This window comes from Monocercomonoides exilis (assembly GCF_001643675.1).
Source record: "Monocercomonoides exilis strain PA203 chromosome Unknown scaffold64-419423, whole genome shotgun sequence".
Classification (NCBI taxonomy): domain Eukaryota; phylum Preaxostyla; order Oxymonadida; family Polymastigidae; genus Monocercomonoides; species Monocercomonoides exilis.
In genome coordinates this window covers 245,914-271,859 of record NW_027150609.1, presented here as the reverse complement: position 1 = coordinate 271,859, position 25,946 = coordinate 245,914, and the positions used below count along the sequence as shown (strand labels likewise).

Below are 25,946 nucleotides of genomic sequence, written 5' to 3'. Positions count from 1 at the left end.
ATGTTCCAAGCCATGATCAATTTTCAAAGCTTATGTTCATTTTCAGAAATTGAAATTAAACGAAAACGGTTTGGTGGCAGATGAACAAACAACAAAACCATCATTCCACCAAATAAGATTCAGCCGTTTTCACATTAAAAATAAGCATATCTGATTTTATAAACACAAAAACATCAATAACATTTGTGCGTCTTTCCTTCAAGAACATCATTATTTCATTCTCAACAAACCTTCATTTCACCATTATTTGAGAGAAATTCCATTTTTTCTTTGTCACCTTCTGCTTAACTTTTTCTTCAGCTGCCAATCACCTTTTTAATTCAGGCACACATTTTTTCTCAACAACCACCAGTTTTCACACAGACATTTCCATTTTCGAGCAACAAAAGACGAGCCTGCCACTTGTTCAGCGACTTTTCAAAGGCTTTTATTTTGATTTGCCACAAATATATTCGTAAGAATAAGTTGCCAAGAAATGAAGCAATGCTTTCGTAATCTCGCTGATTTCATCTTTTAATTCCTTTTTTTCTGTGTTCTCTTCTTTTGTTGTTCAAGAATTGTTCATTTTTCATTGTTCAAATTCATTCTCATTTTTTGTTTGGTCAATCTCCTTTTGCTTCACCCATTCGTTCAACGGAATGACAAATCTGTGCTGCTGATGCTGCTTCTCCCTCCACTTCCTCCATCGTTGCTGTCTTCGTCGTAGCTTATCGCATCCGACATCGTCATCATCAAGCAACCATTCGGCATGCACCCAAGGAACTCTCTCTTCACGCATGTCAGACTCATCCTATTCTCGCGATCTGCAGACCAGCACAAATCCACCAAACGTGCCAGTTCCGATTCCTCAATCTTCGTCAATTCCGGCCGCTCCCTTTGACATATCTTCTTCCCTGCCACCTCTTCCTCATACTCTCCAAACGGAATGTCCAGTGTCAGACACTCCCACAGCATCATCCCAATCGAGAACGCAACTGTCTTCTTCGTCGCATGCTTCTTTTCTCCATTCAGCAATTCAGGTGCCTTCCACCTCAGACACTCTTTTTTGAAATCATCCTCATCCTCAAAAGCTGATGAGGGTAGAGAATATCTTTCATCACCATCATCACTGGTTGATGTCACAACTGTTGATGAAGATATCGAGGATGAATCTGAATCTGAAGAAGAGCAGTCAGAATGCATTGCAACACAAATGACCATGTGTTCAGAGAACAACACAATGTGAGGACTCAGATTCGTCAGCGACTGAAGTGGAACCTCACATTCATCAAATGAATGGAGAGCTCCATTCGCCACCCAGAACAGGATTTGGGAAGCTGTCTGCTCCCTCTGTTGAAGTGTACCAATCGCCATCTCCTTCTTCTCGTTCCTCCCATGAAGCAACATGAATAAAGAATCTCTCAAATCCACAATCAGCTTCTCGTGAGGTGATGAACAGGCAATTGCATCGACAAGATTCGACATTGATGAGGTGGTTGGGCATAGATCCTCTCCATGAACAAATGTGGATTCTGTGTCTGAAGTGTCTGTGGTTGAGGTGGATGAAATGGATGGTGATGGAGTCTGCTTTCTAATTTCCTCTTCTTCAACCTTTTCCAGCATCCATTCTGGAATTTTGTCTGAATCTCTTCCAAGGATGTATTCTGTTGATCCACTCTCGGAGAGAAGATGCTCTGATGACTCGGAGTGTCCCAAGCTTTTCTCGTACACCCTCTTCTTTATCCTTTCCTCATTCTTCTTCTCTGTCTCCCTCTCTGCTCTCCTCCATTGCTCTTCGGGAGACATTTCCATCGTCACCATCTCGAATGCTTTAGGATCCTTCTTTACCGTGTCTTCGACAATCACTTCCAATTCTTCTGTTCTTCTCTTTTGCTTCCTCCATCGAATAATAAATGCTACTGCAACGATAAGAACTATCAGCAAAATCACAACAAGCACAATTACGATTATTGGCCATATTGATCTTTCCTTTTTTCCTCCTTCAACAATTCTTTCATCTTCAGTTGCCTTGGGATCGCTTCTGTTCTTCAGAATGTAAGAATCAGTGGCAGATGGAGTATCAAGATTGCCAAACAATACACACACCACCACTTCTGCTTCTGCTGGAGCTGAGCTTATCAAAGACGAGCTTATCTTTCCATGAACTTCCTCCTCAGAAACAAAATCTTCCTCTGCAAAGCTATAAGTCTCAATTGAGCTGACATTGTTCATTTCTGACACAACTCGGAATGCCAGATCACACGGAAGCAACAGCGCCCCAGCAAACCTGATCTCAGCCTCCTCCCCCTGAACTTCCATTGCAACGGATTCCAGCCGAGGAATGAAAAACGCCGAAGCCCTCTCCAGCACAATCCCTTCCAGTGTGCACCCTTCATTCACAATCCACAGCGAAGTGTTTGGCATCAGCCCATCTCCTCCTCTCACATTCAAAATCCTCACCAACCCTAATCCTGCACATCGAATGTTCCGCCTCATCGATGGATAGCCTTCCACCTTCGGGTCGTTGCTTGAAAACTCCCCTTTCTCAATCGTCACTCTCCCTCCCACAACACCCATTCCTCCCTCTGGCGCGTCTGCTATCACTGTGCCTCGGCACTCCACCACACTCTCCTTGCACTCCACCAGCGATCCATTCCACTTGCACATGCTTTCTTCCTCGTTGTTTTCCACCCCCAACCGAGCACATTCCCCATTGCACCCCCTCATTACACACGATTCCACCAAAACTCTGCTGCAATCCTTGAACGAAATCAGTCTGTCTGAGCTCGACAGCTGGTCCATCTCAAATGTGCAGTTTTCAAAAATCAATGGAGAATCTGTGCTCACAAACGATATCAACCCTTGTGGCGAGCTCGCTGTCACATTGAACACCTTCACCCTCTCAAATGTCACATCTCCACTCGCTTCCTCCATCACAACTCCTCTGCACTTCACCTCGCTGATCGAGCTCGATGAAATAGTCGCCACATTCGCTCCGATCTCAATGATATTCCACCCAAAACTTATTTTCGTAATGCTGCACCTTTCCACTGAAATATTCCCTCCAACAAGAACAAACAGAGATTCAAGCTCGATTTCATCCCCATCTTCTCCTTCCCCAGAACCACAAAACAAACAGCTCTGCATTTTCGCTGTTCCATTCACAACCCTCAGGAATGCTGGCTGACTCCCCTCCTGCCATCCCTCAAACACAAAGTCCAGATTGCTGACCGACACCTGCATGCATGTGGAAACAATCTGATCCGAAAACATTCCAGCAGCAGCCAGAACATGCACAACAGAGCTCTCCATCCATCGCGATGACAGGCTCATCTGCCGCACCTCAACCTCGCTGTTGATTGCTGTCTCCCCATCAACAAACATCTGGCTCACAAAACGGTTCGTCAGATGCCCCAACCCATACTCAACCGTCTTGCACGGCTGCTCCGGCGCTCCACACTGTCTCTCGTTCCTCCCTCCCCTGCTCTCCAGCGAGGACACAACAATCGTGTCTGACTGATACACGCTGATGAAGTCCATCAGATTCGTGAATGCTTTGTGCTCTGTCACATCAACCCCAAACATGCTCTTCTCCCTGCTCGTCACACGCTCCAGATCAAACACAAACTGGCTCTCATTGATCTGCGACTGAATGCTGAAGCAGCTCACAAACACATCGCACCCAACAGCTGCTTCATTCCCCATGAAGCTCATGTTCCCAAACAAAAACTGCAGATCCCCTGTCTCCTTGCTCGCCAAATACACCCCTCCGCCCTTCCCTTCCTCCAAGCTGCTGCAGCACCGCATCATCTCGCTGTTCAGGATCTGCATCTGCGACCCTGCTCCCATCAATATTCGCATCGCACCTCCCCTGCCAGACGCACTCGCCCGACACTCTGTGAACGTCGAGCTATTCACACAAACACAAACAGAAAGGTCAGCACTTGTGCTGATGACACTCGAGCAATCGTCTGACTTGTGAACAGACAGGAACTGGCTCTTCTCCACCAGCACACTTCCTTCCTTTTTGCTCATCCCGTTGCTTCCACAGGAAGTCTGAATTTCACTTTCACTGACACTGATCAACGAGTCGATGGATTCATCGATCAGCGACACTCTCAGCTCTAAAAACACACACTGCGAAATATCATCAACCACAAACACACTCGCCCCAAGTCTTGACGAGGCAATGATCAGTTTGTGCACAAACAGCGATCCATTCACAGATCGAACAAACGAACATCCAGCAGCACTTCCATTTTCTTCGCTCCCTTTCCATTCACAGTTCTCGAGCGAAACATTCCCTTCTTCAATCTCCACAACCACTCTGGCCGTGCCATCAATCAGAGCGGTTGCCCTGAAGCATATGTTCGTGCAGTTCAGCTCATCACAAGCACACAGAAAAGAATCTCTTGTTGCTCCACTCTTCCTCTCAAAAACAAGTTCACTTCTCACTCCCTCAGCTTCATCATCCCCAGAACAGATCGAAAAGTGCGACAGCACATACTCATCGCTCACATGCGCACTCTGCCCCACAACCAATGTATGCTGCTCGCCTGACCCAAGAATGTGATTCATCCCTTCCCAAAACGTTCTGCACGGCTCCACTGCTCTTCCACACCTCTTCACATCATAGCCATCAGCACTCACATGAACCATATCGCATTTGAAATCCTCCAAAAAGCACAGAAGATCAACCCCCGAGAACACCTTGTCCCTTCCCACAAACATGTTTCCATCGTCTTCCACTTCCTCATCTGCTTCATCAAAAACCTCACAGTCAAATGTCGACTCCTTCACTGAGCTGTTCAAGTCGCTCCCCACCAAAAACATGTTTCTTCCTGTGCGAGCATTGTTCCTCCCAAATTTCAGCGAAATAAACCGAAATGGCTCGCTCGTCTCATCACTCGAGCAGTCGATGAACGCAAACCCACCAGAACCTTCACTCAACGAACATTCACACCCAACAATGTTCGACGAGTTCACAATCACAAATCCTTCTTCGCTCTTTCTCTCAACAAATACCGCTCCTCCCTTCTTGCTCGTTCCTGCTTTCACATTCGTGATGTAGCACGACTGCATCGACACAGAAGAGTGCAGCTGCAGCGCTGCACACAAAACACTCATCGTGCTCATGTTGCACTCGCTCAGATGCACTTCTTTCCCCACAGACTTCACCAAACACGAATCTACTGATTCAGCTTCACAAAACACACACTTCTCATATCGCACACAACCAGACTGCAAATACATCAGTGCCTCCTGCTCCACGCTCAACAATGCAGAAACCGCAAAACCAATCAACGAAAAAGTGATGTTGCCATTCATATCCAGCACTCCCTTTGCGCCCATTCCATCTGCCCTCCCATTTGGCACAAACACCATCTCAACTCCCTTCTCATTCTCTCCTCCGCCTTCTCCTCTTCCTCCAATCCACATCTCATTTCTCAACGAGAAGCACTCGTCAACCTCCACCTTGTCAGCAATCACCAGCCTTCGCGAGTGAGACTCGTCCAGATGCTGCAACCCCATCCCCATCGTGCCACACGGATGCCTGCTCGTCCCACACCCAACAACATCCACCCCCTGTGCTCCCACAACCACACTTGCTGAACAGTACTCCACAAGAAACAGCAAAAGATCCACACTCTCTCCAAAATTCTTCCTGTCTCTCCCTTCCATCTCAACCACCACCTCGCCATTCTCGTCAAATACACTCACGTTGAAGCGGGCTGCCCTCACACTCTCGTTCAGATCGAAACACACAAAATAGATGTCTCTCCCTTCAAACGCCTCATTTCCTCCAAACGCCACCTCCGAAAACAACACTCCCCCTTCCCTCTCTCCTTCCACCTCCACAAAGATTCCCCCACCAAGCCTGCTTGCTGCATTCACTTTGCACCCTTCCACTGTTGCATTCGCAACTGTCACCATCCCTGCCTCCCCCATTTTTCCATGGACTGCCCCGCCATTCCCTTCCCTCAAAACACATGACCCAACTTTCGTTCCATTCCCAATCACAATCGACCCTCCTCCCTCCACATGAACGCTTCCTTCCCCACGGCAATCAACCCCGCACACTTCACACCCTTCAAACCGACAACTCGCTCCAACACCATCCACCACCACAATGCTCCCTTCTGCTGACACTCCCTCAATCTTCACTTTCCTCAACACTGCTTCTCCCTCCACCATCTCCACAATCCCTCCTCCTCCCACAAAACTTATCTCCTCAAACTGGCTCTCCTCAATCCTCACCCTGCTCCCCAGCCCCTTCACAACCCATTTCCCGCACCCAACACCATTCTCTTTTCCATTCACAAATCGGCATCTCACAGCATTGCACTGCCCAACTGCTCCACTCACCACACAATCCTCCTCGCTGCTTCCCTCGTTGTTCATCGGCAAAACAACACACAGTGAAGACAGTGTCAGCTGCGTCAGCATCGTCCCTTCTTTCATCACAAACTTCGCATCTCCCCCAACAACCAAACGCTGCTCTTCTTCGTTCCCTTCAACAGTCAACGACTCTCCTCCCCGCTCAATCACTCCTTCAACCGCTGTCTCTCCAAGCAGTCTGATGCTCGTTTGCCTTTCTCCCATCCTCGCCAGCCCGTTGTCAACTGTTGCACACGGAAGCTCCCGATACCCACACGACTCCGCTGCACTCCCGCTCCCTTTCACAAACACAAACGCGGTCTGGCTCGGGAACAGATACTCCATCATCGTGTGCCCCTCGCTCTCCCCAAACTCCAGCTCCCGCACCCACAGCTGCTCTTCCTCTGTTTTGCTCGTGGCCGACCCGTTCCACAGGATAGGCACAATCACCAGCCGCGGCTGAGGACACACCATATACACATCCTTTCCTCGAAACGCTCCGTTCTCCTCAAACACATCCTCCTTCATCGAATACTCCACATCAACATCCCCCAGCGTCAGATGCACCCCACCCCCAAGTCCACTCCCCGAAGGAACTGTGCTCCGGTTCACCACATTCCGCTCAAACACAAACCTCCCCCTCGCACAAACCCTCACAATCACACTTCCTCCCTTCGAGCTGCTTGCATCACACCCGTTGTATTCAAATGTGCAGTTCTCCACCTTCGCTTCTTCGCCTTCTCCAACCACCCCATCCACAACCCCGCCATCCCCAGCTTTCCGCTTCATCCTCCCAAATGTGCTGTTGCGCATCCGAATGCTCGCGCCTTCTTCAAAGCCAACCACGTTCCCCTCCCCTTCTGCACAATCACCCACCACACAGCTCTCCACCTCCATATCCCCACCTTTCCTCACCTTCACCAGACTTCCTGCATCTTCTCTCCTGACTCCCTCCATCTCAACCCCTTTCATCTCCCCTTCACACACCCCCTCCCCAAACTCAACAACCCCTGCCCCCACAAACACACACTCCCGAATCAAACACCCAAACATCTCCACTCGTCCTCCTTTCACAAACACAACCGAATACTCCACACTCTCGCTTTCACTCCCAAAACTGCATTCTTCCACCTTCAGAACACTGCTGCTGCACATGAACAGGCTGGTTGTCACTGACCCAATCAGCATTGAAGGCAGCCCAAACGCCAAGTCCTCAAATGAGATCTCTGTCCTTGTTTCCACAAGTCCTTGCTGCGTGTTGCTCACATAGCCTTTCACTTCGATCTCTGCTTTCGGCACCTCTCCACTGATGCGCAGCGACTCCTTGCTCAGCTGCATCTCCTCCTCAAGCACATACACTGGCTCCAGCTTCAGTGTTCCAGTTCTCTCGCTGCTGCCAAACAACAACGATCCAGCATACGGAATCGTCGAACAGCGGAAATCAGAATACCCACATATCGTGTAATCCAGCCCTCCCATGCTCACATGCCCCACACTCGGCACACTCCGGAAGAATATCGCAAGCGGAATGCACACAGATGCCCCAGCCAAATCACCCCCTTCAACATCCCCCACACCTGCCTTTCCTTCCTCTTTCTCAAACTCAAATCCAATTGTCTCCTCCTTCACAATCGATTTCAGCCTCTTCCCTTCCACAAACACCCAATTCCCCCCAGCATCCGCCCTGCAGCTGGAGAAGCCCACATTCTTCATCCCAAACATTGCATCATCTTCAATCAGCCGAAGACACACCCCTCCCCCATATCCTCCCTCCACCCTCTCCTTCAACGCTTCACAGTTCTCAAACAGCGTGGGCACAGCCCCAGTACCATTTCCGATCTCCAGCTTCCCTCCCCTCTCCACACACACATGCATCCCTCCTCCACTGCCTCCAACACTCTTTCCGCTCTTCAATCCCCCTCCTTCCATCTTCATCGCTCCTCCTGAATTGATCCTGCACAATATCGCCGATCCATTCCCATCTCTGCACCTGCTCCCTTCAAACTCGCTCCCTTCAATCACAACTTCCTTCATCCCTGAACAATACAGCACATTGAAGCTCTCTTCCCCCTCAGAAGAACACCTGAACCACGAATCCTTCACAAGCAGCGATGCTTGCTCCGACTGGACACAAACAACCCCTCTCACAGACGCTGTCCGCACATCGGCCACAACGCACGATTCCATCCGCACCACACAATCTCCACATGCTTCCACAAAATGCCCATCCCCAAAATGCACACCGCTCATATGCACTGTCTTCAGCACCACAGTTCCTGAAACACACCTCACAATGGTGAACGAATGAACTGATTCAGCAGACTCTGAGACAAAATCGCATTGCTCAATTCCCATCTCCCCCAACCCTTCCTGCGAAATCAGAAAGGCATGCCTCCCCAAAGATCCTGGGAGTGCAAAACACATCAGCTTCATCACTGCCGCAAATGCGCTGCTCCCCTTCATCCTGATTACTCCCCCTTCCCCATCCTCTCCTCCATTCACATGCACTCCGCTTTTCTCAGAAGCCCCGCTCATCACATATCCCTGCCCATCCGACAGTTCAACCCTCTCGTTCAGCTCGAATCCCTCGCTGATCAGAATGCTCTTTTTCTTGCCCTGCTGCCTCCAGAACGAATGCTTCAGCGTGTGGCACGGATACTCCTCAAATCCACAGCAGCTCACATCCACCCCTTCCGCCGAAGAGACAACGATCGTGCTTCCCACCGGATTCACCACATACACAAGCGGAATCGCATTTCTCTTGTCCTCCCCCTCGTATCCCATCATCGAATCTGTATCTTGCAGCGGCACTGCCAATGCAAACAGCATCGTCTCCCCACAAACACTTCGCGACAGGTTCGGAGACACCACAAACACATCCCGCCCGTATCTCGCACTGTTCGCTCCATCTGCCGGAAATGTCGGAGAAGATACCACAAACGATGCATCAGCATCCGTCAGCTCTATCAGCATCCCTCCTCCATATCCCACAAAAGACCCACTCTGTGCACTGCACTGCCTGAATGTGCACTTCAATATCTTCGCCATCCCTGATGCTCCTTGCACCCCCATGCTCACACTCAGTCCTCCACCCCCTTTGCCTTCTTCGCTGACTGAGCATCTCTCAAAAGTGCACCCTTCCACAACCACCACTCCTCCTGCCTCTTCCTCATTATCATCCTCATCATCCCCATTTCTCACACTCACACCTCCTCCACTTCCACACCCTCGACTGATCCCCTCAAACGTGCATCCACTCACATTCACATTCCTCTCTCCCCCTGTCTCCACAATGCTCCCGCTGCTCAGCTCCACTCCGGTGAAAACACACCCATCCAGCTCAACACTTCCACCACTCGCTCCCTTCAACCCTCTGATCACAGAATACGAGTCAACCAACACCCCATCGACACTCAGGTGGAACAGCATCAAAGAGCCTCCTGTCACATCTGCAAACGAGTTCTCCAGCTTGCCTGTGCTCGAAGCCAGCCCAATTCTGCAATACGACATGCTCGCTTCCCCGCCCTTGCACAGAATCCACCTCTTGAAGTGCCCACTCCCTGAGCTCCCAAACGAAAAACGGATGTTGGTGAAGCTCGCTTTCGCACTCGACACAACAACAACCGCCTCTTCAGCCAAGCTCCCCACTGGAGCAACCACAATGTTCGTATCCTCTGCAACACACTTCACATCCCACTCCTGCTCCTCCATCCCCACCGCCTCCCTCCATCTGAACCCCTCATTCAGAATCACCTTCCGCTTCTTCCCCTCAAACAGCACACTCACAGCTCGCCTGATCGTCTCGCACGGATATGCTGCTGTTCCACACCCGCTGAAGTCAAGCTCCCCTGCTCCCCCAACATACCCGCTCCCTCCAAATCCTGCCAAATACGCTTTCAGAGGAACTGCTTCTGCTCCACACCCCTCCTCAAACCCCATCAAATCCTCGTCTTCCGTCCCTGTCACTTCAAACCTCACACTTGATCCTGTGATCACTCCAGACAGATTGTCCGCCTTCACAAACACATTCCTCCCTTTCCATGCTCCACACTCGGAAAAACTCACTCGATCCAGCACAAATCCACATCCACCCCCAACCAACCTCAGATACACTCCTCCCCCTTTCCCCTTTTTCGTTCCATCAGCTGGAACAGTGCAACTGCTGAATATCACGCCCTCGCTCACCCCAACCCTCACTTTCCCTGTCGATCTCAGTGTGAGTGCAATCGCCCCACCATCCCCGTCCAGGCACATGCACTGACTCAGTGTCACATTATCCATCTCCACCTCGTCTCCCTCACCCACCTCTCTTTCCATCACACACCCACTCCCTCTCACACGCGTAATCGACTGGTATGTGGCGTTCGCATTCCTGAACGCAGACAAAGCAGACAAACGCACAAGCGGAACATCAGACACACACAACGAGCTCAGCTGACATCCCTCCACATACAAACTTCCTTTCTCAACCTGGAACAATGACACTCCAAACGGATGGGACACTGTCGATGTTGAAGAGTTGATCTGCACCCTCACAAGTGACAGCATCCCCTCCCCCTCTGTTACTCTCCCAACAATCGATCCCACATCTGAATCGTATTCAACACTCACACTCTCAACACTCAGCTTCCCTGACGAAACCGAGAACAGGGCATGCCCACTTCCCACCTGCACCACAACAAATCGAGTGCCTCCTCCGCCTTCCTCACTCCCTCTGATCCTCACTGTTTTCACTCCTGCAGCAATCCCATCTTGCGTGAATTCTGTGTGCTCTCCACCCCTCACATTCACTACGCACCCTTCCATGCTCAACTCACTTTCCACTGCATATTTCACTGTCCTGCATCCTGCCCCATCACTCCACCCGCACTCTTCCCTGTCCATCCCCTCTTCTCCTGCAACAATTCTCTTTGCAAACCCATACCGAAGCCACTCACTGTTCGCATGGCATGTGCTGTTGCAGTGTGCAAGCTGCTTGCCTCCCTTCGTCAGTGTCAACGACTCCACAAACGGAGATATCGTCTTCATCCGACTTCCCTCATCATTCAAACACACATCGTGGCCGAATCCTGCCCGAGTTGCTGTGTTGTTGAAGAAAAGGCAGAAGAAAAACAGCTGCGGATTATCTTTTGTCAGTCCGTTCGAAGTGATCGACAATGCCCCTCCAGTATCCTCTCCCAAAATAGAGCATCCTTCAAACAGGCAGTTTCGCATCCCAAAAAATGAAGAAATCTCGTTTAACATGGAAAAAGCACCTGTGTTCTTGGATGAGCAATTGCGGCAAGAAAGATCGCTGAATTGAAACTTTTCACTCATTTCTCCATTCTGTTCGTCTGTGATGCAATTCGACAACGATGGAACCGGAACAGTGTAGAAAAGTGCGCATCCACCAAATAGATTTGTTTTGCATGAATTAAACGAAATGGAAGAAAAGAAATAGCAGCCACCAATGCTGTTCATGAACAATGCCCCTCCATGTCCCAGAAATTCTGCTCGACAGACATTGAACGACGAATTTGTAATCACGACCGAACTTATGTTCTGGCACATGATTGCACCTCCACAGTATCCACAAGTGCAGTTCTGGAAGATGCTCCCAGAAACACTCAAACTGGCACTGCTGTTGTGCCTTAAAAATACACAACTCCCCGAATCTGTGGTTGTCCATGTGCTAGTTGATGTTGACTCTGTTTTTTGATTTTCAAAACGCTCTGATCGAATAGTTGTGTCAACTGCCAATATCCTCCGTGTTCCGTTCTCCAGCGAGCGTGTGCAACCAAAGTGGGTGTTGTTCCACAAGCTGAGTGACTGCCCATGCATCCCATCAACAATCCCGCCCGTGAACACATCACACACACTCCTGAAGTCGCTGCTTCCAATGGAAATGTCTTCCCTCCCTGACCCCTCGCACCCGATCCCTTTCCCTGCTGCCACACTCATGTTCCTGAACACACATTCCCTGATCCCAACTGAACGAAATGCAGGCGAAGAGAAGAGCGGTCCTGACTCCAATACCATCTCTTCAATCCTCGAAAGTGATGCCTCAAGCACCCCGTATCTGCCAATTCCATCATCGAAGGGCAAACTCGAAATCAGCTCAGGAAAAGGCTGACTTTCTTGAGCTGAAAATAATGAAATGTTCTTCAACATAATATCGCTCGATTTCACTTCAAACACTGCTGCAATGTCCGCTGCTGCACTGATGGTGCTATCTCCAACAAGGACACGCGAGTTCTGCCAAATCCTCCACAGGCACTCCTGCCTCCTTCCTGTCTGAGCAAATCCCTCTGCCTTCACACTCGAGTTCTTCACACCAAACATCAGCTCCAGCCGAGTCCATTGACACCCCAGGAGTGGATCACACTGAAACGCACCCTCACTCAGACAGAGCAACGAGGTGAATCCAAGCAGAAATAGAAAGAGCAGCTCCATTTTTGAACTTTTGTTCTCGATCACAACCTTTATCACACATTTCATTTCACCCTTAATCGTCTCACATCACCCTCACAAATAATACCTTTCCTCCTTCATTTTGCCAAGGCATCTCACCGCAATAAGAAAAGCCCAGCAGCACAAACACAAAATAAATACAGATCAGAATTCGTTTTTTGGATGTTCCACTGGAAATAACATCAGCTGTGAGCTTTTGAATGTGTTTTCGATTGGCTTTGCAACTTCTTTTCTTCCCTTTTATTTTCTCCTTCTCTGCCTTCAAACAAAAAACACTCCTCAAATGTCCAAGGGGATGATTCTTGCAAAATATAAAATTATAAAGTCAAAATTGAAAAACGAAACAATAAATAAATAAAAGAATTAAAAAGAAAATAAAGAAAATAAGGAATGGACGAAACTTCATTCCCTTGCCTCAATCGCTGCTGTCCCAGCTCATTGCTCAGCAATCACAAAACGAATCCTTTTGCATTCTTTCCTGCACTCCACTCCATCCCACTCCAAAGTCATGCTCCCATGCCAACCTTCCACTCTTTCCCAACTTCACATACCCAATGCTTCAATGCTAGATTGCCCAAAACCAATCATTGATTGCAAATCTGCACCATTCAACCAAGGCAAATTCATGAAACAGCTTCATCATCATCATAAGAGCGCTCACACCTCCTCACGCTCCATGAGCTCAAGTCTGCACAAACGAAGCCTCCACCACTTGCCTGTCGGCTGCTTCCTGCTCATCTGAAAGATACAACACCTGCCCCACATTCAGTCCACATTTCGTTTTTCACATGCAAAAAGACAAAAATTGAAAATTGAACAAATTAATTTCCAAAAAAGAAAAAATCAAATCAAATCAAAACAAAACAAAGCAAAACAAAACAAAGATAAAATCAAATCCTTTCCCATCTCTCTCACACACTTTTCAAACAAACTCTTTCCTCTCGCACAAAAGAAATAAAAAAAAGAAAAAGAAAGAAAATAATAACCAAAAACCACACCCGATTCAGCAGCCCCTTTCCAAAATAATCCACAATCACATCCAGCCCGCCGCTCGATGCCTCTGCCATGAACGTCTCAAAGTCTCTCGCCCCGCTGCTTCTCCCTGCCCTGCCCTCTTTCCCCATCCCACCCGCTCCGCCTCCCAACGGCAGCCCCGTCTCCACTGCCAATCCTCCACCTGGCAATGCCTGAAGATAAGACGCTCGCCCATTCAACCCCTGCCCACCACCTGATGGCAATCCCATTGCCAGCCCAGCACCCGAAGAAGTTGTCAGCATCGATGCTGCTGCCGCAGCCGCTGAAGAAGAAGAAGATGATGATGATGAAGATGGTGCTGGCTGATGTTGAGGCATATCCTCGTTCCCCACCACTCGCTGCCTGATCGCCCCCAGCCGCTGGCGGATGTCCCGCTCGCTCGCTGCACACTCGTTGCACACAGACTCGTCCATCAAGCACCGCTTGTGGAAGGCATGCCCACACATAAACATCACACACGGCACATCCAGCCCACCTCCGCACCGCGTGCAGACCCCGCTCCCAAACACTTGTGTGCTGCTCCCCACACATCATCATCATCATCACGTCATCCCCATTCGCATCCACATTGTTTCAAAAATTGAAAGAATGAAAGAAAGAAAGATAAAAACATCGAATATAATGGAGAAATAAACGCATAATCTGCATACACATTCTGCAGCTCCCGCGTCTTCCTGTTCCTCATCCGGATCGACTCCATCAGCTCGTAGCACTGCCCCATTTCTCTTCTGATCTGCTCCCTCTGCTCTTCCCGGCATTTCCCAACAAACTCCTTCACAATCCCCAGCCTCATCTCTTTCTTCTGCGCCAGCACCTCAATCGTGGGCAGTGCAGGCAGCTCTGGTATCTGCCTCATCTCTGACACAGCATCGCCCAAGCATTGCATCGAAAAAATAGAAAAATAGAAAACCCATATCATTCAATAAATAAATGATTTCAACAGAGTTAAAAATTCGTATCAGACATTCAACTTCAACAACTGAAAACGAAAATAAAAATGAAAAATAATTCTTCATCTTTTCACCTCTCACTCACTCCCCAAGCACAAAAGTCATACTCTCCAGAAGGATCTTGATGTATTTGTCCCTCAGCTCTCGGTCGCATTCTCCTTTCTTTGCTCGAAGGCTGCACAGAAACTTCAGGCACTTTCCCCACAAGTTGATGTCTGAAAACATTCCCTGAAATGTTTTTTCCAATATAAGTTTTTAATCAAAAAATATAACAATTAACCAATCCACAAAAACAAATAAAAGAAAAGAAAAGAAAAGAAAACGCAAATTACATTTCATTTCAATCAAAACATTCTCCTTTCGCATCCTTTCCCTCTCCCACTCTCTCCCCTCCCACACACTTCTTTCGGAATCCCATGCTCTTCGCATGTCTGAACCATCGCAATGTATCTCTGCTCTTCTGCTTGTCTCATCCCTTCCCATTCTTCCCTCCAGGCTTTCTTTTTTTTCTTTTCTTTTCCTCCTTTCTTTCCTTCTCCGTCCTCCTTCCCTTCCCCAACCACCCCATTCTGCTCATCTTTATTCATTTCATCTCCATTTTTGCGTTCTTCCTCCTCTTCCTCTTCCTCTTCTTCATCTTCCTCCTCCTCTTCTTCATATTCACTTTCACTTTCACTTTCATCAGAGAAATCATCTGAATCATCATCATATTCTTTTTCTTCTTCTTCCTCTTCTTCGTCCTCCTCTTTCTCACCCCTTTCTCCACCATCGTCTGTGCTCTTCTTGCCTTGCTTGCTCTTCTCCCTCGCCAGCGCTGCCTCCTTCTCCTCTTCGGCCATCTTCCGCCTCCGCACCTGCCGCTCCCTCCGCATCGCCTCCTTGCTCCGCCCGCCCTCCATCTGATACTCCACCATCTCCGAGTACATGTGCGCCTTCTCATACACCGCCATCACCCCGCCCTCAAACTGGTTGTCTTTGCACACCTCCAGCACCACCCCCATCTCCATCTCCCGCCAGAACGACACTATCAGCTGCCGAACAATCTCCCGCCTCTGCCGCACAACCTCCGAGCGCAGCTCCTCCAAACTGCACTTCTCAAACACACACGACGACCTCCGGACACGCTCGATGTGCGGGTTGTTCTCCAAATGCACCCCACTCAGATCCTTTTTCCCCAAACAAAAAATTAAACAAAATAAAATAAAATAAAATATACAAAGCAGAAACAAACCGGACTTCGCAGCAGCGTCTCAATCAGCTGGTGATAAAACTGCTTCGATTGGTTCGGGTTCTGCCGCTGGCACTCCAGCTGGAATGTGATCAGCATCGCCGGCTGATCCACAAAAAGATGGATCACATTCTCCACAGCCGTCACTCCCCTCCGCCTTCTGCTCTCCCCCGCCTGCCCTGCCTCACCAATCAGCATCCCTCCCGATGACAATGAAGGCGACAATGATGGTGAAGGAGAAGGTGATGGAGAAGGGGAAGGAGATGGAGAAGGGGAAGGAGACGGTGAAGGAGATGCTCCAACATTCCCATCTTTTTCCATTTTGCTCCCAGTCGCTTCTTCTCCTCTCTTGCTGCTCCCAACCCCTGCTCCTTTTCCTGCCTCTTTTCTATTCCCCAGCCCTGTTGTGCACATCTCAATCAGCAGCTCTGTCGTCTTCTCCCTCTCTTTGCTCAGCAGCTGCTTCCCATACTTCAGCACAAGCATCTCCCGCTGCCCGCTGTCTCTCAGCGACCGGATCCTCCCAAGCGCCAGCAGCGGCACAAGCGATGCTGCTGGCACTTCTGACTCACACCCGCCACTCACACCCCCATAGCTCGATGAGCTGCCCATCTTCCCCAACGATGATGATGATGATGAAGAGGCAGAAAGCGAAGACACTCCACTCCCCCATCCTCCTTTCTCCTTTTCCCTCTTCTCCTTCTTCTCCTTCTCCATTTCTCGCCTCCACAGCTCCCTGATCTCTTCCTCCCCGAGGTTCCCTTCCAGCATAATCCGCAGCGACCACTCCTGCCTCCCTGCTTTGTCTGCCAGCCGCAGCGCCTCGCTCTCAAACCCTGCCTGGAAACACACCCGGATGGCTGTGTTGATGTCGAATGAGAATGATGATGATGAGCTTGATGATGATGAGCTTGATGATGATGAACTTGATGAACTGATCGAAAAAGAACGGTCGAAAAAGTCGTTCAGCCTCTTCTGCTGCTGCATCTTCGTCAGGCAGTTGATCAGAAGCGTTGTGTGCTCCTTCGTCGCTGTCAGCTCCTCCAGCGGAATTGCTGCACAAAGCGGATCCCGCTCTGCCTGCACCTGCCGTTCCCTCCTTCTCCACACTCCATCCCCACCTGCCTCTTTCACCCCTGCTGCCTTCGCCCTCGCCTTCTCCCGCTCCACACTCTCCGTGAACGAGTGCAGCGCCAGCAGATAGTCTGCCAGCACATCCACCCGCCTCCACGTCAGCAGCCGCTCAATCGCAATGCTCGGCTGCACACACCCAATCGACCGCACGAACGCCTCCCCCGCACCCCCCGCGTCTGTGTCCCACGCATGCCCCTCCAGCACACCCACTGCTTGCTCGCTGTGCAGATGCCCCTGCACAAACGAATGCAGCGACGGATGCAGCGCCGACGACGACCCGCTCAGCGCTGCCTCCAAATCTCGCCCCAAAGACGCTGGCCCTTTCAAGGACAGTGCCGATGGCTGTGGTGCTGCTGTTGTGGCTGTGCTGCCCTTTGGCCGCGCAGCTGCGCCCAGAAATGTCTCTGACAGAAGCCCGTCTGAGCACCTCAGCTTGTTCATCCCAATTGCAATGTCCATCTTCCCGCGCTCTGCCAGCACCCGCCTCTTCAACGCAAAGTCCTTCTCGAAGATCAAATACAGTCTGCACTCGAAATCAGCAAGTGCAGATGAAGAGGCAGAAGAAGAAGGGGAAGTGGATTGCGAAGTGGATTCCGAAGGTGAAGAAGCAAATGAAGATGGAGATGACAGCTGCTGACGAGGAGCGTGCGTCAAAATTGCCAGTCCTTCAAAGACAGGAACGACAGACACGACAGAGCCAAACAGCTTTGACTCGATCGAAGAATTGTGCATATTCACAGATGAGTGAAATGGAGAGGTAGAAGAAGAAGCAGACGATGTTGACGATGAAGTGTGAGAAGAAGAAGGAGACGAAGAGGCAGAAAAGGCAACTGAGGTTGAAGTTGGAGTGGATGGCGGAGGGTTCGGAAAGACAGGCGCAGTGAATGCAATGAAGCGAAGATTTGGGTCAAAGACAGTGAGTGTACATGCTGTGGAAGAAGGAGAAGAGGCAGCAGCGCGTTTTTGTGTGGTGGTGATGCAATATGAATTGTATGTGGCGAATGAAGTGATTTCGTCTAAAACAGCAAAAGTGTTTCCGATGATGAATGTTCTGTCTCTGCTTGAGAACAGAATGGTGCGTATGCCCTATCAAGAAAAGAAAAGATAAGATAAGATAAGAAAAGCAAAAGAAAAACATATATAGGGGGAAAAAATTCCAATAAAAAATGTGGATAATACAAATACAAAAATATGATTTGAAAAGGAAGTTAAAAAAATTGTTGAATTTTAAAGTCAAATTGCATAAGCATCCAAATTTTCAAAAAACTCAAAAAAACTCAAAAAAATTTTTTTTTCTGATTTGCACAAGTCATGAAAATAAACAAGCGTGTATGAATATCCAAAATTATGCGATAGATTAATTAATTCTTACCTGACTATTTGGTGTTAAGAAGTGCCCGCTCTGATTTCCACAGCCATTCGTTGGATTTGACAAGCCAACATAATCAACAACTTCCTGAGAGAAAAGCACAAATAGCAGACAATTCAAGAAAGTTTGACAGATTATTTCATTGCACCAAAACGGAATGATGTTTGATATAAAATTATATTAAATAATTCAACAATAAATATCTTTCATTCATACTATTTGATTCATTTTGGAAGCAAAGGGGGTTGTCTGCACAGCTCTGACGCAGACTGCATTAGCAATAAAAAGCGCATATGATGTTTGCAGCGCAGAAGAAGAAGACTGTGAAGTGTTTGCTGCTGCTGATGCTGTTGTATCAGCAGCCGAGGAATCTTTGTCTTCCGCAAAGAAGAGCGATGTAACTGCTTTTGAGGGTCCAGAACTCTGCTTGTGGGCATCGCCTTGCTCTCCAGAAGTTGTCACAGGTTTATCTGCTGTTGTATTTACAATTTTTCAAAAAAAAAAATTAATTTAAAAGAATAAATGGTTGATAATTCATTTATAAATCAATTTGAAAGAGTTTTTTGTCTAATTCATTTTTTAAAAATAAAATTATTCTCATACCAATCCAACTTTCTGGAATAAGCGACTTTGGAATACCTTCTGTTGGACCGTATAACAACATTCCTTTGTTGCTCGTTGATGAATTGTCTTCTTTGCTGGACTCTTCATACATATCAAAATTTCCGAGTTGAACAGCCAACGTTTCACCGTTGGAAAATCCTAAAGCTACTTGACGTCCACTTGAACAACACGACACTGCAGTTAACTTAGGCTTTAAATAAAAATAGTCTCAATATAATAATTCGATTGAACAAAAAACATTCATACATTTCCAGGTCTTTCAAAAATATACTTTTTAATCGGATCAAACTTCTGGCACAATAAGTGACTGATTTTCCAAATTAGCATTTTTATGTGCCCTGTTTCTTTATCATCAGCAAAAGAAACTTTAAATTTCGCGAGTGATGAAAATAAAGAAGGTTCTATTTCAAATTTTTCAAACATAAATAATCTCGTTCATGCGTGATGCAAATGTACAACACGCAAGAATCATGCGCGGTAATATCTTGAGCCAATAAAATTCCTTTCTATTTTTTATTAAAATTCAAATTGGCATGCAAAAAAAATTTTTTTTATAAATGAATAATTTGCAAACATATTTTCTTATGAATTTGATAGATCCATTCTTTTTTGTGAATAAAACAATTATAATTCGAAATATTACTAAAAAAACGAATAGTTAAAACCTGACAGCCACAAAAAAGAAAATCATTTTTGCCAGCAATACAACTAATTCCCTCGAATTTAATTGGCTCTCCGCGTTGGTTATATACTCCATGGAGTCGAGGTTGAGTGAAAAATTGAAAAATGCGATCACTATCAATTGATAATGTCATTATTTGTAATGGGTAATTCTTTCCACTGAAAAAAAAATTTTTTTTCTCTTTTACTGTCAATTTATGATAAGAAGATCAACATATTTCATAGTGACGTGGAACTTTTTCAAGCAAAAAGTCATTCTAATGTTTTAGATATTTCAAATAAAAATACTTCAAAAATACTCAATTCAAATTTTAAAAAATATTTGTTTAATGATTTGTATTGGAAAAATTGGAATTGTAATATTTCGTTTTATTAAATGATACCGAATCCAAATGGAGACATCATGCCTCCAGCTGAATAGCCTGTAGAATATCCCGATGAATAACCTCCCACACCAATACCTCCAAGACCATATCCTCCAAGTCCGAATCCACCAAGTCCATATCCCCCTAACCCGTATCCCCCGAGTCCGTATCCCCCTAACCCGTATCCCATACAACCTAGCCCATACCCGCCGAGGCCATATCCTCCCAAACCATATCCTCCCAATCCGTAGCCTAGCCCTCCCAGACCATAGCCTAATCCTCCTAATCCAAATCCTCCCATTCCATACCCTCCCATTCCATATCCCATTTCACCGATCCCAAACCCTCCAAGGCCATATCCCCCAAGGCCACACCCAAGTCCGAATGGCATGCCTACTGCTCCATATGTTCCATATCCCCCATAGCTTCCATACGATCCATAAGCTCCACCAATTCCAAAACCCGGAAGAAACGGACCTCCAAATCCGCAGCATAGTGCATCTTTTAAAATATTTCGTTTAAAAATATTGATTTTTTGAAAAAAATTTAACGAAATAAAAGTCAAAAAAATAACCAATAATCGAACTTGAAAGTGGAGCAGATCCATCGTCTTCACAGATTTCTTCCTCTTCACATTCACAAAAAACGTATGCTGATGCAAATAATAATAAAGAAATTATCATTGTTATCAAAAATTTATCAAATTTTGGATCTGTAAGTCAATTATAACTTAGTAATGTAGAACAGTAAGAAAATGCGAAGTTTGAGTAATTTTAATGTTTGTATAAAATAGAAATTTTTTCATTGAAAAACGACAGTTTTAAGATTTTTTTTAACTGTGAAAATTCCCTTCATTTCTCAAAGTCTTAAAAACAACGAAATTGATCGTTTTTTTTTTCATGTTATGGATGTATAAAAATTTTGAAAATGATTATTTTTCTTCATTTCTTTTGATTTATAGAAATAGAAAAGTGTCAACTTTACATTGTTTCATAAACTGCAATTTCTTCCCGTAACATTATATATTAAACAAAAATTTTTTATCCAAAACAGAATTTCTCATTGTATAAAATTGTATTTTCTAAAAGTGTATTGCACATGATAATTATTTTCATGGAGAGTGTTTCAGATATTTGTAAATTCTTTTGTTTTTAATTTTTTGTTGCACATTTACAATTATGTAAATTTTAATACGTAATCTGTGAAGTGCAAATGTCATTGACAAAAAAATACTTTGGTTTGCATATTTTATTTCTTGTTCAAGCTTATTATTATATTTTATTTTCATTACAAACCATTTTTGAAGAAAAGATTAATGAATTAAAAAACAAAAAGCCAGCTGAACTTAAGCAGAAAATAAAGGAAATAAAGGAAATAATTGATGAGATGGATGAAGATGAACTTGTAGATATTTTAAATGAAGAAAAGTACAATGAAATAGATAAAATGATCACAAAAAAGATGTTGTCTTTTAAAAGCGTTGTTCAATTGTTGAAATATTATGGACATCAAATAATACAAAGAACGGACTGGTACAATTGTATTTCTTATTCTTTTCTTGGAAAAAGATTGGAAAAGATGATCATAATTTACAGAAAGAAAAGAAATGGAAAAAGCGAAATTATGCTAACTGATTGTTGCGAATGTTATCTTTTATTACTGGGATTGGGCTATGATCCACCAAAAAAGGTCATTTCAAAATGCATACAATTCCTTTTAAAATCGGATTTAAACAAAAATAAAAATGAGGAAGTGGAAAATGAAGCTGAAATATCTTTATTAGCTTTAAGTAATCTACCACACTATATTGTGTGCAACCATTTTTCTCTCAGTTGATTATCAATTTTTCTTTTTCTTTTTCTTTATTTTTTTTTTTTTCTCCAATAGAAAGCAGAAAAAGAATTGCACCTAAAGAAGATATTAGAAATCATCGAGTATCATCAAGAACATCACAATTTGACTCGTCTTGCATATCAATCCGCTTGGCAATTTTTAATTGAAAGATTAAGGGGGGACATTACCATTGAAAATGAAATTGTGAATGTTTTGCATTTTGCTGGAGAAGCAACAAGAGAATTGGAAGAGCTTGCTGAACATATTTGCTGGACGAAAAGAGAAAATAAATTAAAAAAGGTTAAAGAAGTTTTTATTATTCGAAGATGGTGCTCAACAATCTATAGTTATTTTTCTTGGGACAATCATTTATGGAATGAAATTTTTTCCAATTTAATTGAATGCATTGTCAAAATTTGCAATTTAACGAAGGATAATTTTATTTTTGTTGTAAGAGATTGCATTCAACTTTTTGAAGAAATGAACAGTGAAAAATCAATTTGTTACTTATGGAAGAGTGGGTCTGTTATGTTCGTCTTGAAGATGATTTTCGAGTCAACGTTGGATGATTATTCAACTGAGTACTGCCTTATTTTCTTTCATACGCTTCCAAGCAAAATGGAAGACTGTTCATATGAGGGTGATCAAAAACATTCTCAAAATGAAATTAAAAAAAGTGGAACATCTTCTTTAAAATTGATGAATGAAAAATCAATTGAATATGCAGAAAAGGCACCATTTAGGTTGATAAAACGGATGATATATGATAAATGCGAAGAAGAAGGATATGAAGACATTATTTTAAGTTTCAGTGAATTATTGGAATATTTCAATTATGATTATAATTTATCATCTGATCCTTTTGATTATTTTTTGAAGAATTGAAAAAGAGTTTGTCCTTTGTTTTTCTCTTCTAAAAAGAATAAGGGGAAAGTCAAAGCAATTATACTTCCTAAAAAAAAAAAAAAAAAAAAAAAAAAAAAAAAAAATACACCAATATTCGTAAAACTCTTTTAAAAAAATAATTCTGGGCTTTCAAAGCTAAAAATTTCAAAATAAGGTAATGGAGGATAAAGAAAACTGGTCTGAAATTTAGCAGTTCTTCTGATTTTTGTGCATCAAAGTGTAACACATTTCAATTTCTCAGATATTCACAAAATAATCTGCAAAATATTTTGATAATTCGTTAAATCTAAGTAAACAAAAGAAATCACTCCATAAAGGCTTGCAATGGTATCTTCGTATCCTTTTTCTTCCATCTTTTCAAATATCTTTCTTTTCAACTCCATTCTTTTCGCTTCATTGGCTTTGTTATCTGTTTTTTCTTTCAGTCTTTCTGAAATTTCCAAAAAGAAATACAAACAATTCATCATCGCATTATTATAAGTTGTTGGCTGCTGAATCTCCTCCAAAATAATATCCACAGATTCTCCTTTCAGTAAGTCATCAATTTTCACGATTTTTTCTTCCGCTGCTCTTTGAATCGAATGTAGGCATTTAACGTGAATTTTTTTGTAATTTTCTCTTGATGCTCTAAGTATCTGAACAGTTCGTCTGATAAGTCCAGCAAAGTCTTCATTCCATGATCTACATGAGTTAAAGAAACAATTAATTGTATCAAGCCATCTCAATAAAGCAACCTCTTCTTTCGTTTCTTTCCCTCTTTCTTCTTTCTCTCTCTTCCAATCCACACATTTCATTTGATCTTCTAATTCACTTGCCACCTCTCTTGCAAAATGCAGTTCTTTCGTTATCACTTCTTCCAAGCTATCGTCTTTTCGCATTCTAAAAATCAAAAACTTCCAGGCAGATTGATAGGCCAGTCGAGTCAGATTTCTGTGTTCCTGATGATATTGGATAATTTCTTTTATTTCGTTCAGATATAATTTTTGTTCGATAAACTTTCAAAAAAATAAGAAAAAAAAAGCAAAATCAAGTCAACTAAGAGAGTAAAGCAAAATCAAACATAACATATCACAATGCGACACAAAGTCAGTAAAACAATTTCCACATCTTTTTTGCTTTCCTCCTTTTCTTCTTTGTTCAAAGCAACTACAAGAAGGCAAGGAATACAAATTGAAAGCAATTCAGGCGAAAAGTTGCGATTGAGTTGAATATAGCATTCGCAAAGATCAACTAAAAGCTTTTCGTTCTTTTCTTCTTTTTCCTTTTGCTCTTCGATTATCATCTTTTTTAATCTTTCGCTCAATGATGAATAATCAAAAGAATATGATAAAATCATTTTCAGCATTTTGCAATATCCAATGTGCTTCAACAGCAAGATCGCACTTTCCAATGACATTGTATTTTCCTCGATCATTTTTTCTATTTTATTGAACATTCTTGTTGTGAAAATTGATCTAAATTCATTATAATCCATTTCTTCAACTATTTCATTCATTTCTTCGATTATTTCATTCATTTCTCTTATTTTCTGCGTTTGTTCATCTTCTCCGCAATGATCAAGTTCATCGAACAATTCTGCAAACACGTTTCAAAATACAAATATTTGTTCAAAACTGTTCAAACCAAATAAAATGGCAAACTTGAAAATTGCACAGTTCTGGATGTAGTCAGAGGTTCATATTCTGAATAATCATCATCTGGCAAACTCATTCTGCTTGTTTTAAAAAAATTTTCAAAACAAAGGAAAATCTTTACAAGCAACAAAATAAAAGATAAAAACAAACAACATTGATTATCTCTCAAAATAAAAATGATCGTAAAACAAACCGTTAAATTTTTGCTTTATAAAAAGAAGTGCAAAAGAAAATGCGAATAAGCCCCAAGGATTTGCTGTGTGAAGCCAAAAAAGGAAATCTTTTGTTTCTTTTTGATCAAACCAACATAATATTTTTGTGAAGTAATCGATTACGGTGTAATCCCAATTGGTGCATAACCCATAATTTTTAGTGTGAAAAAAGAAAAAAGAAACACATTCAAATATAAGAATCATGTCTTTTTTTAGAAGATATGTTTTAAATGAAAAGTGTTGGAAGGTGCTGTATTTAGAAAATTAAAAAAAAAGACAATTAAATTTTTTTATTGTTTGCTCATTAAAAATTAATAAAGAAAAACACTGAATGGTTTGGCATAAGTGTAAAAAAACGCCTGCTTCAGTTTTATGATTTTCTTAATTTCAACAAAATTATCATAAATAACATTAAAAAACAACACTTTTGGGTGGAGCAGTTTTATGATATGGGTGATTTTTTTTGACATCATAAAAAAAGATCAAAAATCGAAAAAATAAATTCTTTTGTGGTATTTAATGATCAAAGAATATAAATGATTTTTTGCAAGTATTTAGCTTTTATTTCTGTTATATTTATTTGTTTTATTTATTTATAGATAAAAACATACATTTTTTATGTTTTTGGCGAAAAAGAATTTTTTGATCAAGTTTTATAAAAATTGAAAAACCAATCTTTAAAAGGTAAATAGATATTTCTTAACTGGAAAAACAAAACATTGAAAAGAAAAAATTTAAAATAAGAACAGAAAAAACGATAAGAAAACAAAATTATTGAAACCAATTTATAAATAATAGTTATTTCTCTTTTTTCTTTTCGTCTTTGAACAGCTAACAAATTTCCTTTCCTTTTATTCGGTTCAGCAGCTTCATCAAACATAAACAGAAGAAGTGGATAAATTGATTAAGCAGAGCTCAACAGCTCGCTCCTCCTCGTCGTTTTGAATAAAATTGTTATCCTCAATGGAATTGATGCTGATACATGTGGCAGACCCCAACAGACCCCATGTGCCACCATCGAGTATGCCCTCAACGGCTTCATTTCCCTCCTCCAAGACGCCTCTCTCACCCTCCTCACATCAACATTTGTTCCAACTCAAACACTCACCTTCAGCGTGGTTGATACATAAATCACAGGAAATAATGAACTTTTTCTTGCATTCTTTCC

The 25,946-nt window shown here is 43.9% G+C and overlaps 3 protein-coding genes across 3 annotated transcripts; all 3 read right to left on the bottom strand.

Moving 5' to 3' along the window:
• Positions 1-14: 14 nt before the first annotated feature.
• Positions 15-19,474, bottom strand: MONOS_12582 (uncharacterized protein; the record flags this gene model as incomplete). The annotated part of the gene is made up of 11 exons (XM_067865215.1): positions 15-12,816; positions 12,875-13,108; positions 13,806-14,358; positions 14,493-14,700; positions 14,900-15,020; positions 15,194-15,958; positions 16,606-18,240; positions 18,527-18,610; positions 18,740-18,996; positions 19,127-19,337; positions 19,394-19,474. 11 exons carry the CDS (start codon positions 19,472-19,474, stop codon positions 631-633), a joined length of 16,335 nt encoding a protein of 5,444 aa, XP_067719289.1. The 3' UTR covers positions 15-630.
• Positions 19,475-20,064: 590 nt separating this feature from the next.
• On the bottom strand, positions 20,065-21,097 carry MONOS_12581 (uncharacterized protein). Its single transcript, XM_067865214.1, has 2 exons — positions 20,780-21,097; positions 20,065-20,694 (listed from the first exon to the last, which is right to left on the bottom strand). The coding sequence occupies exons 1-2, from the start codon at positions 20,874-20,876 to the stop codon at positions 20,201-20,203; spliced, it is 591 nt and encodes a 196-aa protein (XP_067719288.1). The 5' UTR covers positions 20,877-21,097; the 3' UTR covers positions 20,065-20,200.
• Positions 21,098-22,918: 1,821 nt separating this feature from the next.
• MONOS_12580 (uncharacterized protein) lies at positions 22,919-24,642 on the bottom strand (the record flags this gene model as incomplete). The annotated part of the gene is made up of 3 exons (XM_067865213.1): positions 22,919-23,927; positions 23,993-24,507; positions 24,573-24,642. The coding sequence occupies 3 exons, from the start codon at positions 24,640-24,642 to the stop codon at positions 23,178-23,180; spliced, it is 1,335 nt and encodes a 444-aa protein (XP_067719287.1). The 3' UTR covers positions 22,919-23,177.
• Between the last annotated feature and the right edge of the window lie 1,304 nt (positions 24,643-25,946).